The following is a 14,675-nucleotide window of genomic DNA, read 5'->3' as shown; positions in this document are numbered from 1 at the left end:
TATGATCGAATATTAAATTTTCAATTAAAAAAAAAGAGAGAAAATATACACAGGCTTCACAAACATGTATATATGAATACTCCTCCATTACTCAGAACACAAGACGATGTGAAAACAATTCATTAAGTAATTCAAAATTGATCAGGACTACAAATTCCAATAGCGCCCACTAGAAAGAAATGAGCAACAAAATTACAACATAAAACCAAAACAATCATTGTAGCAGCTTTCCAGAAAAGGGTCGCGGATACAATTCTTGAGTTTCTACAGCGGTTCGTTCAGTCGAAGGTTTCGTTTTCTTCCTCTTTTTGCTCGGAAGAAAGAGCACAAGGCTTGTGTGACATTCACGCCCTCTCATCAGCGCATCTTATACTGCTGAGTTCTCGAGACCGTTCCCCGTCGGCCACTGAACGAGTACTTGAGCACAATGTCAACGTCACGTGGGTTCTTTTTGTTTTGGGACACAGTCAACGACCCTGAAATCGACTCTCCTTGACATATCGTGAGCACGTCTTCTAGGTACAGCACAGTTTGTTTCCAGTGGGTAGCCCGAGATCTCGGACCTGCATTTTATATCGTGTTAGCCCGAAATTAAATATACCAATTAAGTTTCCCTTCAAAGCAGCAGACAAAACAGAGTCATAAAAACCTGTTGAGAAGCCTTGCAATTTGTGGCACTTGGTGAATGATACGTCAAAGTAGGCCACAAGGGCATGGATGTAATCGTCGCGTTCAGCCACGAGTTTAAAAGGGGCCGTAAAGGAAGCGTCCCCCGAGGTCATCTTAGAGATGTCCATTGTCTGTATAATGGGTCAAAAAAGAGTAAATGAGCTAAAAATGAAATAGGGGTAAAATTGTCTTTATATCAGTTGGGTTTTCGCACCTTGAGAAGCTGACAATTAGTAACAATTTGATTTTGGTCCACTGTGTCCACAAGAGGCTCGCCCATTGCTTGCTTCTTGATGCAGCTCATGTCAAAACCGTACACATTGTTCCAAACTGGAGTGAAAGAATAAAGAAAGAGGAATAATGAATATCGTGTCCAATAAAGCTACGATTAAAAAAAGGGTCAGAAAGAAAGGAAGCCCGATGAATGTAAATCCTTATAATAAAGCTAATTAGATCTGGTGTGGTGCAAAAAGAATTAAATCGTGAAGCTTACATTCAATTTTGTCGTCTTTGTAATCTGCATCTTCGATGGCAGTTAAAAAAAGAGAGGCTTTGTCTGGTAGAACTAATCCATCATCAACCTACAAACACAATTGTACGCAATTAGTTAAAGAAGGAGAAAAAAAAATGAAAGAGTCCAACCATAATAGAGACTCACAAGCCATTTATCACGAGCATACAGAACTGTATTCAACATGTTCTCAAACAACAAGAAATATCCCATCCATTCCGAAATAATAATATCCACTTTCGGTACGGGAAGCTCAAGCTCTTCAATCTTTCCCTTCAAAACGGTTATAACTGCAACAAACAAGAATCATTCAGCTAAATAAAACAAAACAAAACAAAACGAACACGCATACATAAGCAATGCACAAACACAAATGAAATAAAATTACCATCTGAAAACCCATTTGCCTCGACAATTTGTTTAGCCTTGTCGGCCATATGCGAGCACTCAACCTAGCAATACCAAAACACCAATGACATTCAGCAACAAAAAAAACTACAACACATTCAAAACTTGATAAGAATCATTCAAAGAAAAATCTTTGACATACCGCGAAAACATGTTTAGCCCCGGCTTTGGCGCAAAACAGGGACAAAATCCCAGTCCCGGCTCCAACATCAAGAACAATCTTATCCTTGAGAAGGAATTTGTTTTGGTAAATTACATTTTGGTACGTCTTAGTTCTCACAACATCCTTCAACATCTCCTACAAAACAGAATAGCACAAACAGATATCCATATCACACCAAACAAAAAACTACACAATGGTCGGGACTTTCAGCCTCGAAACATCGAACTTACTTCATGGATACCTGCCAACAAAACAAAACAAACAAAAAAAACCCTAACATGAGATTTTCAAGAACGCAAGAGGTAAGGAACCACACAAAAACCTCAAAGAAATGAACTTTTATTTAATCGTCTAAGGTTACCGAAGTGAGAGTATGAGTCGAAGTAATAGTCGGCGCTGGTTTTGTCGTCGGAGTCGACCACAGCGACGTCCTCGTCGGCAGGCTTGTCGGACATGGACTCGACAAGGTTCGAGCTTTCCGGCGCTGCCTTGAGAGACACGTCTTCTTCTTCGCCGTCGTCGCTGAAGCGAATCTTCGTGCTCTCGTGGGCCGACATAGCGTTGTTGTGGTTGTTGCTGCTGTTGTTCTTTCGGCGACCCATGGGCGATTTGAGGACTTTTAGGGTTTTGTAGAGGAAAGGGGGTTTAAGCTTAGGGCTTTTTGGTAAGCAGATATTTGTATCAAAATAAAAAGAGAAAAAAAAATAAAGAATGGGTCCCAAAACAGAGTTGTAAACCAATATTTATGAGAAAAAAAAATGGAGAATTAGGCAGATAACCACATATTATCTAATAAGTAAAAATAGTCTAAATGAAGATAAATGCGAAGTAATATGTATGAGTTCATTGAGTTTTGGCTACATCTTAATATTTGATATATTAAAACGATAAATAACTTATTCTAAAAGAAAATAAGTTAAATAAAATTGTATGCGTTAAAAAAATTATAAACCATATGTAAGTATCATCTTAATATTTGATATATTAAAACGATAAATGACTTATTCTAAAAGAAGATAAGTTAATAAAATTGTATGCGTTAAAAAAAATTATTAACCGTATGTAAGTATAAAATTTTCATCGGTATTTGAATAGTTAAGTATTAAATTTTAATATATGAGGATAATATTTATAAAATGGTATTAATTGTCTCTATATCAACCTCTTGTGTTTCTCATTATAATGCTCAATTTATACATGTAATGTAACATTAAAATAAGTATTGATTTGACAACAAATGTATAGAATGGTATATAAAGACATACCACTAAAAAATGGGATAACAAAGTCCAAATCTCTTGCTTTTGTTTTTGGTTATTTTCTTGTCGTTTTCGTACTTCAGTGTCATTTTGTATTTATTATGTCGTTTTTTATGTTTCATCGAAAGGTTTCAAGATCTGCCATCAGCATTAAAATTGTGGGCTTGACATAAAACGAAGACCCATTTAATAATGGGTTATTTGATAAACGAAGACCCATTTATCCATGGATACAAGACAAGGGTATATGTAAGTCTTGCCAAGGACACATATGTCAAGTTATAGTGTCAAATTGAATGCTAGTACTTTACTAATCATTTTCATGAAGATAAATCACACACTTATTCATAAACTTAAGGAGGACTCAACATGATAAAAAGCATAACTTCAAGGCGAGTCCAAGCTATAGAACCTTATTTAATTAGGCTTGTTATCTACTTGCAGACTAGAACATTTAAATTGCAACACAAATAAATACAATATCTTACATTCTCAAATTACAGATTAAAATATTAAAATTTGACAAAGCCATACTAATAATTAAGCTAAATTATAGGTGGAACTGTTGTCTCAGATATTCTTTCGTTTAAAAAAAAATTGAAATCCAAGAGTTCAGGTTCTTCTGGCGTAAAAAAATTGTAACTTCTTAAGTATATACTATGAGAACAATAAACAATATAACAAAGACAAAAATGTAATCTCTCCTTATTTTTAGGCAACATAATATTTATTTATAGGTAGAATAAAATGCTTAAAGAGCTTCAATTGGCAAGTTGTAGTTCATGCATGAATTAAAAAAAATTAATTACTGAAAACTAGGAGCAATTAGACAAGTAGTGAAACCAAAGAACTGGTTAAATATTAGTATACTCTATGCCGTCCTTACATTATTATACGTATACATCACTGAATCGAAGTCCAATAATATATTTGTGGTCTCACAGGTCACGAGAGGCTGTTGCAATAAACTTCCACAATGATAGGTCAACAATGATTTTTTTTTTGTACAGTTAATAATTGTGAAGGCATGTGTTTTGAATTCACGAGGCATTGTCTTAAATGAAAAATACATTTTGGATGGTAGAGTATTTGCCGTTTTTCATGAGTTCCAAGGCATATAAGCATGCAAACATATATACATATAGTTTAGTGTGTGAATGTGAGTGTGTATGTATGTATGAGAGAGAGAGAGAGAGTGGTGGTTAATTGTGTGAGGATTCATGCCTTGCACTGCTGGTTTCTGGTTGGCAACGAGCTGGATTTACTCGTTTGCATAACAAAAATTAAGTTGAAAGTGTCCAAGTATATAGGGCACATTTGAATTATATATTATAAGTAAATATGATTTATCAAAAGGCTACGTGAAAATAATTTCGAAGTATTATTCTATTTCCAAGGCTTGTGTGGAAGCACGGGGATCACAATTTAAAGAATGACTTATAGCATCAATTATTGAAAATATATAGATGAGATGATGTTATTGATAGTTGATACAATACCATGCTATAATATTCCAGTTTTCAAGGGCTATAAACTATGGACAAATATTAAATACACTTTTAGATAGATTTTTGTATAAAGTTTAATTATAAATAAATTTGAATGATTTAAGGTAATAATAATACCCAAAAAAAAAGAGTAACCTCCTTTTTTCCCAAGTAGCTTATTACCCGCGCGCATGCATGAGATAAGAAAAAAAAAAAACACATGCTTGAGGTCTTGAAAATGATACCAAAAAAGGTGATTCTTGTACGTTACAAAGCCAACTGGCTAACTTAACTGAATTGTTTAGTCTTTCACTTATGTAACAATATAGATATATACACACACGCGCACACATATACGTATACGTGTATCAAACGTAAAACTTGACCCAATGGAGAAAAAAATGTATAATTGAAAAGATCCGAAACTGCTGAGTAACAAGAATATACTGAATTGGCCACATCTGTCTAGTCAATGCTTATTCACATTTGATTATATCACCGCTCATAACTTTACAACTAGCTATTGCTAGAGCTATACCTAAAAAAAAACCTATACCCAAAGCAACAATAAAATGCTAACATACGTGTAAGACAATGGCTATCATGAAACGGCACGCTCAATATTTAGAATACGTCATGGTTCTTACTAAATGAGTTCGTACAAACAAGCTGTAAGGAATCATTTATGTGTAAATATATACGTAGACTACGTATATTATATTCATACATACCGCGTTTTCCATTTAAAATAATAATAATAATTAAAAGGCGTATAATAGTAAACAAAAAAATGGGTGAGACTTGAGAGAGTATATGTACGTATGTTTTTTTATTTTCAAATAATAAAAACATATCAAGGATTTGAAAAAGGAAACGCTTATTTGTCTAAATATGCGAAAGTCGATCCTCATTCATACCCATCCTTATTGTGCCAGAGTAAGTAATATTCCAACCTACTACGATCAATATTATTATACAGTCATATACCTCTCCTTTTGACATTATAATCCCTTCGGTGACCAAAGACTAAAGGAATTTCCACGTGTCATGTGACCATTGGTAATGTATCTTCTCACAAAGATTCATGCTCTCTGGGAACCATACAATTACAAACATACCATTTGTTTACAATAATGTCAGATATTATCTTACATCATTTTGATATCGAGTAATATTTCACATTCATATAATGTATTTTCTTATCCTACATCCTCTATTAGATCCTAGACTTCACACTATATATTCTGCATTGCGTAGGCGTAACGTTTATATTCATGCACTTTAAGATAGTTTAGATTTTAGGAATATATGGGCTTCTAATTTATGTCTATTTTTAATATAAACAATATTGGAGATTCGGGTGGCAATAGATTTGCCTACGAATTGTGTTAGTAAATATAATCAAATTTTCTCATAATTAAAAAATATAATAAAATCATATGGATACGAATGTCCGACATTTTATTACCACGTTGCAGGAGTTTAACTTAAAGACAAATTCAATCACACATTCCTTTTGTTTTGTAGTGCTAATTACCAACATAAATTGACAGCGTGACATAAACATGGTTTTTTTGTGCTCATTAGATGTTAACAAGCTTAGCTGTTGATGAATATTAAGAAATCCCAACTCACACAAAAGATCCTCTTTGTCACAACTTTTTTTTTTGTTGGTTACAAATATCGTACCGTATATATGTATGTAATTGTGTGTTAAAGTTGGAGAACTAATACAACAAGTTTTTTTTGGGGGGGGGGGGGGGGGGGAATACTATTCCTAATTTTGTATATATTGATGTACAGTTGTGAGATCCTTTATATATATATATATATTGTCCTTGTAATAAAAAATTTATACCCTGTCGGTTTAACAGCGTAAGTAATTCCCTAACTAATTCTGAGGTGCTTCCATGTCAGATTGCCGTGTTCATACTTTACTGTGGAATCCACTATTCCGAACTCATTAGAACTTTCCTCGCAAGCACTTGCTATTTTTTTTCCATACGTAACATTAACCTAATAGCTGCTTACATATATTCATTAATTTTGACTTTTGAATTGTCATAAACTTATCTTCATATTTATGCGACACACGTCATGAAGGGCTTTGGTTGATTTAACTCATAATCTCATAACTGAAGTAATAAGATTTTAATTTATCATCGGCCACTTCGACTTCAATTCCTAGTTCCGCACTTGTTCATAGGACATCGTTCTTGTTCCTAAAATTGTTTTTTTTTTCACTGATCCAGGTCGCTGGCGATTATGAAGCTCTTGTCTTCAATAAGAATAATATTTATGTTTTTATTGTTTATGATTTTTTTTAATTATGATGTTGTGTTTGAATTTTGATTTTTTATTTCAACATTTCAATTGTGAGTTTATGTCTCGAAGACGTATTTGTTGTATTATTTTGGATTTTTCTACTCGAAGTTTGGGTGTACAAGTAGTCATGACATCCTTTCCCACGGAGATGGCTGTCAAGTGTTTGAATTCATCCATGAATCCTACAGAGTTTATAAAATGAGTTATAGACTTGCTCTAAATATAATTTATACAATTGTTCACACAAAATGTGTCCTCAATGATTCCAGTTTTGAATCTTATTCAATTTGAAGTTTTATATTTTTGTGAATTAGTGTTTGATATATGTATTTATGGATATTTTATTAGTTATCTAATCAAAACCTCTTGCTTGTTTAAAAAGAAAAAAGGTGCATGAGAAATCAAAAAAATCCCATCAATTAATTATATATATAATTCGACAAAAATACCATTCTTAGTAGCTACCTGACATAACTATATAACTCTCCTGTTAGTCAGGGACTCAGGAATAAATAATGATGTAAACGCGACAATAAGGATTATAAGTGTGTAGAAATATATTAAGTATAGTATTTAAAATTTTTGCCCGCTAAATATTCCATGACAAGTGATATCCCTAAAATATTAAATCCTAATTAACCTTTGTGGGGTATACAGCAAAGATTTTGCTGGTGAAGAAGAGCGGTTTGCAATTGTTATATATAGGATAAATTTCATCTTTACCTCTAAACTATAGCATCTATGATAATTTTTTTTTTCTTAGTGTTTTTCTAGAATTTTTTGTTTGTTTCAAAATAAGTCCTCTGTCAAACATTTAACATAATTTAAGGATAAAGTCGTATTTTTATTTTATATCATTATTAATATTAAAAATAAATATTTAAATCATATTTTCATTTTTTAATTATTTTTTAATTATTAAAAATATATATTTAAAATAATTTACTCTCTCTTTATTTTTTTTAAATACAAACAGAAGAACATTATGATTTTTAAAGCTAATTAAACAAAAAAAAAAGAAGAAAAAAAATAGAATCATTAACTCCAAGTGTTAGGGCGTTTGATTTTTTATATATATATATATATATATATATATATATATATACAATTTTTTTATATGAACTTCAAAGGAGAGAAAGAAGATAGATTTAAAATTTTATTAATCAATATATATATATATATATATATATATATTAATAAAGTATTTTGATAAAAGAATGTATTAATAACATATATTAAATGTATATCGATAAATTTTATTTCAAACTCATTTATATAACAACACGTGTCTAACTCTATTAAAATTATAGATGAAAGGAGCAAAGTTAAAACATTTGTAAAGTTCTAGGGGAACGGTTGTAACAAAAAATGTAAGACATAGGTTGTTACATATGCTATAGTTCAGGGGAGAAAAATGAAATTTATATAAGTATATATATATATATATATATATATATATATATATATATTGTGATTAAGTTTGAAATACATGGTAAAAATGAGAATTTTATGCGATATTTTCCATACACACACATTATATATATATATATCAACTTAGTAATTTTCTCATGCGCTTGACACTTTGTCACAAACAACCCTATATTTGAAGAAATTATGTAGTTAAATGGTTACTCTTAATTAAAATCCTAACAAAATTATTTAAGTAATTAAGGAAATAGTTCAATTTATATCTTTAAGAAATGTGTCATATTTTAGTTTCAACTAATTTCTTAAATTTATAAATAATTCAATTAAAGTTTTAACATAGAAGATTTAAATAGGCTATTCCTAACTCGCCCTTTTATTTTGTAGTTATAAAAATCGTTTCAATCACGTTTAAGAAATAAAAACAACAATTTAGCCTTTATATATATATAGTACTTTCAAATGGCCAAAATAAACACCATATTTAGATTAAAAATCCTTAAAAGTCATATTTTGTTGACGTATTCGTAAATGTTATTAAATATAAAAAATGAACATATATTATAAAGAATATAAATTAAACAACACAAATTATGTTCTCGCCATGGATATCACAACATTTAGACAAACAACTTATCAGATGTGTTTTGGCCATTTTAGATATATATATATATATATATATATATATATATATATATTTGTATTAGAAAAATGATATTTACGTGAATGAGTATTTATTTATTTTTTTAAAAATATGTGAATATAAGGTTTTTTTTAGGGATAACTAGTTCAGTAGTTCAATGGTTCATTATATTTTCAAAAAATATTCAAAATTTTATTTTATTAAGAAAATAGTTTATCAGATCGAAGTAAATTGAATTAATTAAAATAATTAATTTCAGTTTATTGAACTATTTTTTTTAAATAAAATGACACTTTATTTAGAATTTTACGAGAAATTAGGGGATGGATTTAATATTATAGTACGTATATATCAGTCACCACTAGGTCATTATGATATAGATAAGAGTACTTTTTTCCCCTTTTGTTTTCCGGGATGGATATAACATAATACTTATTGTGGTAGAATATACGAGGGAAATATAAATGGTACTATTAATTATATTATAAATTAAAAATACATATTCCACATCTGGTCAAGACCTTTACGGTTGATACTTGTCTGTCTCTTACAGGCTGAAGTCGCCTAATAGTCGTCATATGATCACTCCATTCACGTCCTTTTCTTTTTTCTTTTCAATTTTGAATTTAGGATTAAAATCTATATATGAATTGGGACCATCTAAACTATATACATTTGAGGCTTCCTTCTTTTTTTTTTCTTTGCACATGGATATTCATGATATCTCGAGCCCCACGTCGTTGATTATCACAGAAGCATATTTCAATTTATAATTTATTTATTTTACTCTCTCTCTCTCTCTCTCTCTCTCTCTCTCTCTCTCTCTCTCTCTCTCTCTCTCTCTCTCTCTCTCTCTCTCTCTCTCTCTCTCTCTCATTTTTCATCTTGGGTGTGTTATTTTTATTCCATGTATACATGTTAGTTGAAATTTATTGAAGACACAATCTCAACAAGTATCCTATCTACTACATTTAGACGGCCATGCATATGTAACAAAAATATTCCACATTATCTCCCCAAAAATTAAAGAAAAATAAAATAAACATGCTTAATAAGATGAATCTACGAGCCAAATCATATATACATAGAATATATGTGTGGTAGATTTATTTATTAATTGTTGTCTACGATTTTTATCTTATTTTTATTATTATAAGGTTTTTCTAGTTTTTGCAAGTGTTTTTCATTTGTTTTTGGTAAAAATAAAAAAATACATTTTTCCGCTTCAACTTACTAATTTTTTTAAAATTTAGAATTATGAAATAGCCAACGTTTTAGTAATATTTGGTAATTAGTCAATCCCTAATGCAATAAAACAGAATTATCCTTTTTTTTCCTCATTCTTTGTAAAATATAAATAAAATAAAAATAATTTATCTATATCTAAATATTCTCTCCCTCTCTCTCTCTCTCTCTCTCTCTCTCTCTCTCTCTCTCTCTCTCTCTCTATCTCCGTTACATTTTTAGCCATGACAGAGGTAAAAAATAACAATTAAAATTGCAGTTAATAGTCGATAATAGCTGTTTTAATAGGTTTCTGGTAGAAATATATTAACAGTTATAACTGACTATTAGTTAAAGCAGAAACCTATTAACAATTATTAATGATTATTAACTGCGTTTTTAATGTTTTTGACCTTTGTCCTTGGCTAAAAAATATGACGAAAAATGAGAGAGAGAGAGAGAGAGAGAGAGAGTAAATGTGAAAATTGAGAGAGATAACTGAGATTCTAATAATTAGAGGTTTTGAAAAATAATTTAAATTTTATTAATTTCGAAAATAAATTATATTAACTAATTAATAAAGGTAAAAAAAAAGTTAAATAATGTGCCACATAAACATAGGTTAGAAATAAATAAAAATCTGAAACATACGACAAAATGAAATTCTTAAGTTAAATCAGTTACAAATTTCTTTTTCTTATTAGCTACCATTAAAAAAAAAAGAAAAAAAAACTTATCAGTCTAGTCGAAAATATAGACATAAGAGAGGTCATAGAAAACTCGCATTTTCAATGATGTTAATGGAACGTTATTTTCTTTTGGTAGACTGCATATAAGATATGCAATGCATTAAGTGGGGCCACCGGATCTTTTTCAAATCGACCACTATGTAATTTTGAGAATCGTTAATCTTGGGTAAATTAAGTGTTATCTCTTTACACGATGATGACGCTCATTACACGCTTAATTATCTCTATATTTAAACATTTTATTAATGGATGATTTGATTCAAGAGATTAGTAGAATTTAGAGCACTTTCATGATTAGGCAAAGATTTGATCAGTCATAGGTTGGGAAAAGCAAGGATTTGTGAGGGAAAAACCAACCACCGGATTCTAACTAAAAATATAAATAGCATTAATTTCAATTAGAAGCTAAACTTTGACTGAAATAAGAAGCGAATATTGAGAGTATGGTATAAAATAAAATAAAAGCCATCTACTCCTCTATCAACCACTACCATATTCCTTATGTATCTTATAAGATTTTAGATGAAAATGGTTTTTTTTTTTTACAAGATCATGACAGAAGCTACAGTTGGCAAAAAGGATTAAAATTAATTATCTTCATTATTTAAATGATAATAATAAATAGTGTGATCTTTGATCTCTGATCCCTCTCTTTTATAACACTATAATAAAATCAATCATTGATATATTTTTTAATTTCTCATTAGCCAAAACCAAGTGGGAGAGCTTTCCTCTATATAAGCCCACTTTCTATATCAAACTTTCTCATTCAAACATTTCTCAGCTTCTCTCTCTCTCTCCCTCTCTCTCTCTCCTCTAGGCTTTCTTTAAACAGACAAGCCTATATAGCCTTCGTTATCAGCAAAATCAAGAAAGTTCGAGCGAAAAAAAAAAAAAAATCAAGAAACCAATAGAAAGAAGGAAAAAAAAATTGTTGTCACACATCGATCAATACGGAAAAAAGGAATAACTAACTATGGCTATTGAGATCGAACCACAACAACCATCATCGTCGCCGGTGGAGCTATCGAAGGTAGCGAATTCCGACACCCACGGCGAGGACTCACCGTACTTCGCCGGATGGAGAGCGTACGACGAAAACCCTTACGACGAAATAACAAACCCCTCCGGTGTAATTCAGATGGGTCTCGCCGAGAATCAAGTAAGTATAAATATTAAAAAAAAAAAAAAAACAAAAACAAAAAAACTGAGTCCATAATTTCTGTGACATCATTTTGACTAATACTTTTATTTATTTCAGGTATCGTTTGACTTAGTGGAGAAGTACTTGGAAAAGCATTCCGAGGAGTCTGACATAGCCGGGAAAGGAATGAAGGGTTTCAGAGAGAACGCGCTGTTCCAAGACTACCATGGATTGTTGTCGTTTAGGACGGCAATGGCGAGTTTCATGGAGAAGATCAGAGGCGGCCGAGCCAAGTTCGATCCCAGCAGAGTCGTCATCACCGCCGGAGCCACCGCCGCCAACGAGCTTCTCACTTTCATCCTCGCCGATCCCGGCGACGCCTTGCTCGTTCCCACCCCTTACTATCCTGGGTACGCTCTTCACTATATCTCTCTCGGGATATGATGACGTGTCACTCGGTCATTTATTACGCATTCATGCATGAAAAATCCACGTACGTAATTAATAAATAAGAAACCAAAGTATCAGTCAGACCTCAGTTGAGCATAATTAGTACAGCTCAGACCAAATGCATATTTGTTGTAGTAATAATACTACTCATATAAGAAATTTTAGAATATTCACCACCATAACATTTTTCAAATGAATATGTTCTAGTATAATTCAATCCATATTAATTAGTATTCATCATTTCTTTGAACGAATTATTCCAGATTCGATAGAGATTTGAGGTGGCGAACCGGAGTGAAAATCGTCCCGATCCACTGCGAAAGCTCGAACAACTTCCAAATAACCCCGGAAGCCCTCGAAGCCGCTCACGCCGCGGCCACGAAAAGAAACGTCCGAGTCCGAGGAATCCTCATAACCAACCCTTCGAACCCGCTCGGCGCAACGATCCAACGCAAAGTCCTCGAGCAAGTCCTCGACTTCGCGGCCGCCAAGAACATCCACCTGGTCTCCGACGAGATCTACTCCGGCTCCGCCTTCGCCTCCGGCGAGTTCGTCAGCGTCGCCGAAATCCTCGCCTCGCGTGGCTACCGGGGCTCGGAGCGAGTCCACATCGTGTACAGCCTCTCGAAGGACCTCGGGCTCCCGGGATTCCGAGTCGGGACGATCTATTCCTACAACGACCGGGTCGTGACCACGGCTCGGAGGATGTCGAGCTTCACGCTCATCTCGTCGCAGACCCAGCAACTCCTCGCGGCCATGCTCTCCGACGAGGACTTCACCGGCGAGTATGTGAAGACCAACCGCGAGAGGCTGAGGAAGAGGTATGATATGATCGTCGAAGGGCTTAGGAGGTCCGGGATCGAGTGTCTGGACGGGAACGCAGGGCTGTTCTGTTGGATGAATCTGAGCCGGCTTCTTGATGAGCCGAGCCGGGAAGCCGAGCTGGATTTGTGGAACTCGATCCTCGGGGAAGCGAGGCTCAACATCTCTCCCGGGTCGTCGTGCCATTGCTCCGAGCCAGGGTGGTTCAGGGTTTGCTTTGCCAATATGAGCGAGAACACCCTGGAAGTCGCGTTGAAGAGAGTACACGCTTTCATGGTAAAAAGACAGAGAAATTAATTAAAATGCTATATATATATATATAATTTTTTTTTTCATGGGTGGCTTTGATTGATGATGATTTATTTTTTCGATGGTTTGTGAAAAGCCATTTGTATTCCTTTGGTGACAAATAACTCATTCGAAGAAATGAGTTTTTTTTTTTTTTTTTTTTTATATTTTACACTGTAAATCATATTGTATTGGATGGGAATCAATGCCACCCCATTGTTTGCTTGCTCTTGGTAGAGCAAGTTTTGATTTCTCATCAATATATGTTTCAATTTTTTTTTCTCTCTCTCTCTTTTTCTCTACGTGTTTGTAATATTTATGTAGAAATTTCTCTATCTCATTGTAACATAAATGCAGTAAATTTGCTTTTAATATATATGGTGATCATAAGTCTTTTCAAACCTTATAAATTGTTTAATTGCATAGTTGAGTGTATATATATATTTATAACAAATTTTTCGTAACATGAAAGATAGAATAAAAATTTATCAGTGTAGTAATAAGTTTGTCATCATTTGTCATTGAACAAATACACTCATTAAAAATGTTGTTACCTTCATGACTCACGAATTAGTAATATATTCAAATTAATTTGAAAATAAAGATTCTCATTCACTTTCTGAATCGGTAGTATTGATCACTCTTTTATAGTTCTTCTACCATATGATAGGCTGATATCTATCGTTGAGTCTTTGACTTGTTAACTTCTGGCCGCTATTATTCCAACTAAAGGGAATGTGGTTAGCGAAAGGGAATCATTAAAGAGACCTGGTTACGTATACAATACATACATATATATAATACAGACACATAAACATATCCGGTTACGTACGCATCACTCAATTTTGGTTTAAATATTGCCATCATTTTCGTTTTCTTGAAGCCGAATTTTAAAGAGTCATTAGCTTACTCTGTGAAATTAAATAAACTGAAGAATATTAAAAATAATTCAAGCTTTTTCCTGCTTTATCAGTCACAAAGTTGTATTGGTTACTTCCACGACTACAAGACGGCTAGCTACAGTCTCTTTTTTTCTCTTATTATCAAGAATAATAACTGTTTACACTAATCTCAATAATTACGCACCACACCAACTTCTCAAAGCACA

The 14,675-nt window shown here is 32.6% G+C and overlaps 2 protein-coding genes across 2 annotated transcripts; one reads left to right on the top strand and one right to left on the bottom strand.

The window, feature by feature from the left end:
* Positions 1 to 55: 55 nt before the first annotated feature.
* Positions 56 to 2,453, bottom strand: LOC149399927 (putative protein arginine N-methyltransferase 1.2). Its single transcript, XM_089611617.1, has 9 exons — positions 2,113 to 2,453; positions 1,982 to 1,992; positions 1,731 to 1,886; positions 1,569 to 1,632; positions 1,328 to 1,470; positions 1,163 to 1,250; positions 884 to 999; positions 650 to 800; positions 56 to 563 (listed from the first exon to the last, which is right to left on the bottom strand). Exons 1-9 carry the CDS (start codon positions 2,351 to 2,353, stop codon positions 358 to 360), a joined length of 1,176 nt encoding a protein of 391 aa, XP_089467743.1. The 5' UTR covers positions 2,354 to 2,453; the 3' UTR covers positions 56 to 357.
* Positions 2,454 to 11,657: 9,204 nt separating this feature from the next.
* On the top strand, positions 11,658 to 13,842 carry ACS7 (1-amino-cyclopropane-1-carboxylate synthase 7). The gene is made up of 3 exons (XM_089611513.1): positions 11,658 to 12,025; positions 12,125 to 12,417; positions 12,721 to 13,842. The coding sequence occupies exons 1-3, from the start codon at positions 11,840 to 11,842 to the stop codon at positions 13,574 to 13,576; spliced, it is 1,335 nt and encodes a 444-aa protein (XP_089467639.1). The 5' UTR covers positions 11,658 to 11,839; the 3' UTR covers positions 13,577 to 13,842.
* The last annotated feature ends 833 nt before the right edge of the window (positions 13,843 to 14,675 follow it).

The sequence above is a fragment of the Urtica dioica genome, chromosome 4, assembly GCF_054948205.1.
Source record: "Urtica dioica subsp. dioica isolate 48M chromosome 4, U.dioica_male_clone48M_v1_H2, whole genome shotgun sequence".
Classification (NCBI taxonomy): domain Eukaryota; kingdom Viridiplantae; phylum Streptophyta; class Magnoliopsida; order Rosales; family Urticaceae; genus Urtica; species Urtica dioica.
This window is presented reverse-complemented; position numbering and strand designations above follow the sequence as displayed.

Coding starts and splice junctions, on each gene's coding strand:
- LOC149399927 (XM_089611617.1), bottom strand. CDS start 2,353: ATGGGTCGCCGAAAGAACAACAGCAGCAACAACCACAACAACGCTATG. Junction 1,251..1,327: donor ATGCTCGTGATAAATGGCTT/GTGAGTCTCTAT, acceptor TTGTGTTTGTAG/GTTGATGATGGATTAGTTCT. Junction 564..649: donor ATTGCAAGGCTTCTCAACAG/GTTTTTATGACT, acceptor TATAAAATGCAG/GTCCGAGATCTCGGGCTACC.
- ACS7 (XM_089611513.1), top strand. CDS start 11,840: ATGGCTATTGAGATCGAACCACAACAACCATCATCGTCGCCGGTGGAG. Junction 12,026..12,124: donor TGGGTCTCGCCGAGAATCAA/GTAAGTATAAAT, acceptor TATTTATTTCAG/GTATCGTTTGACTTAGTGGA. Junction 12,418..12,720: donor CCCACCCCTTACTATCCTGG/GTACGCTCTTCA, acceptor GAATTATTCCAG/ATTCGATAGAGATTTGAGGT.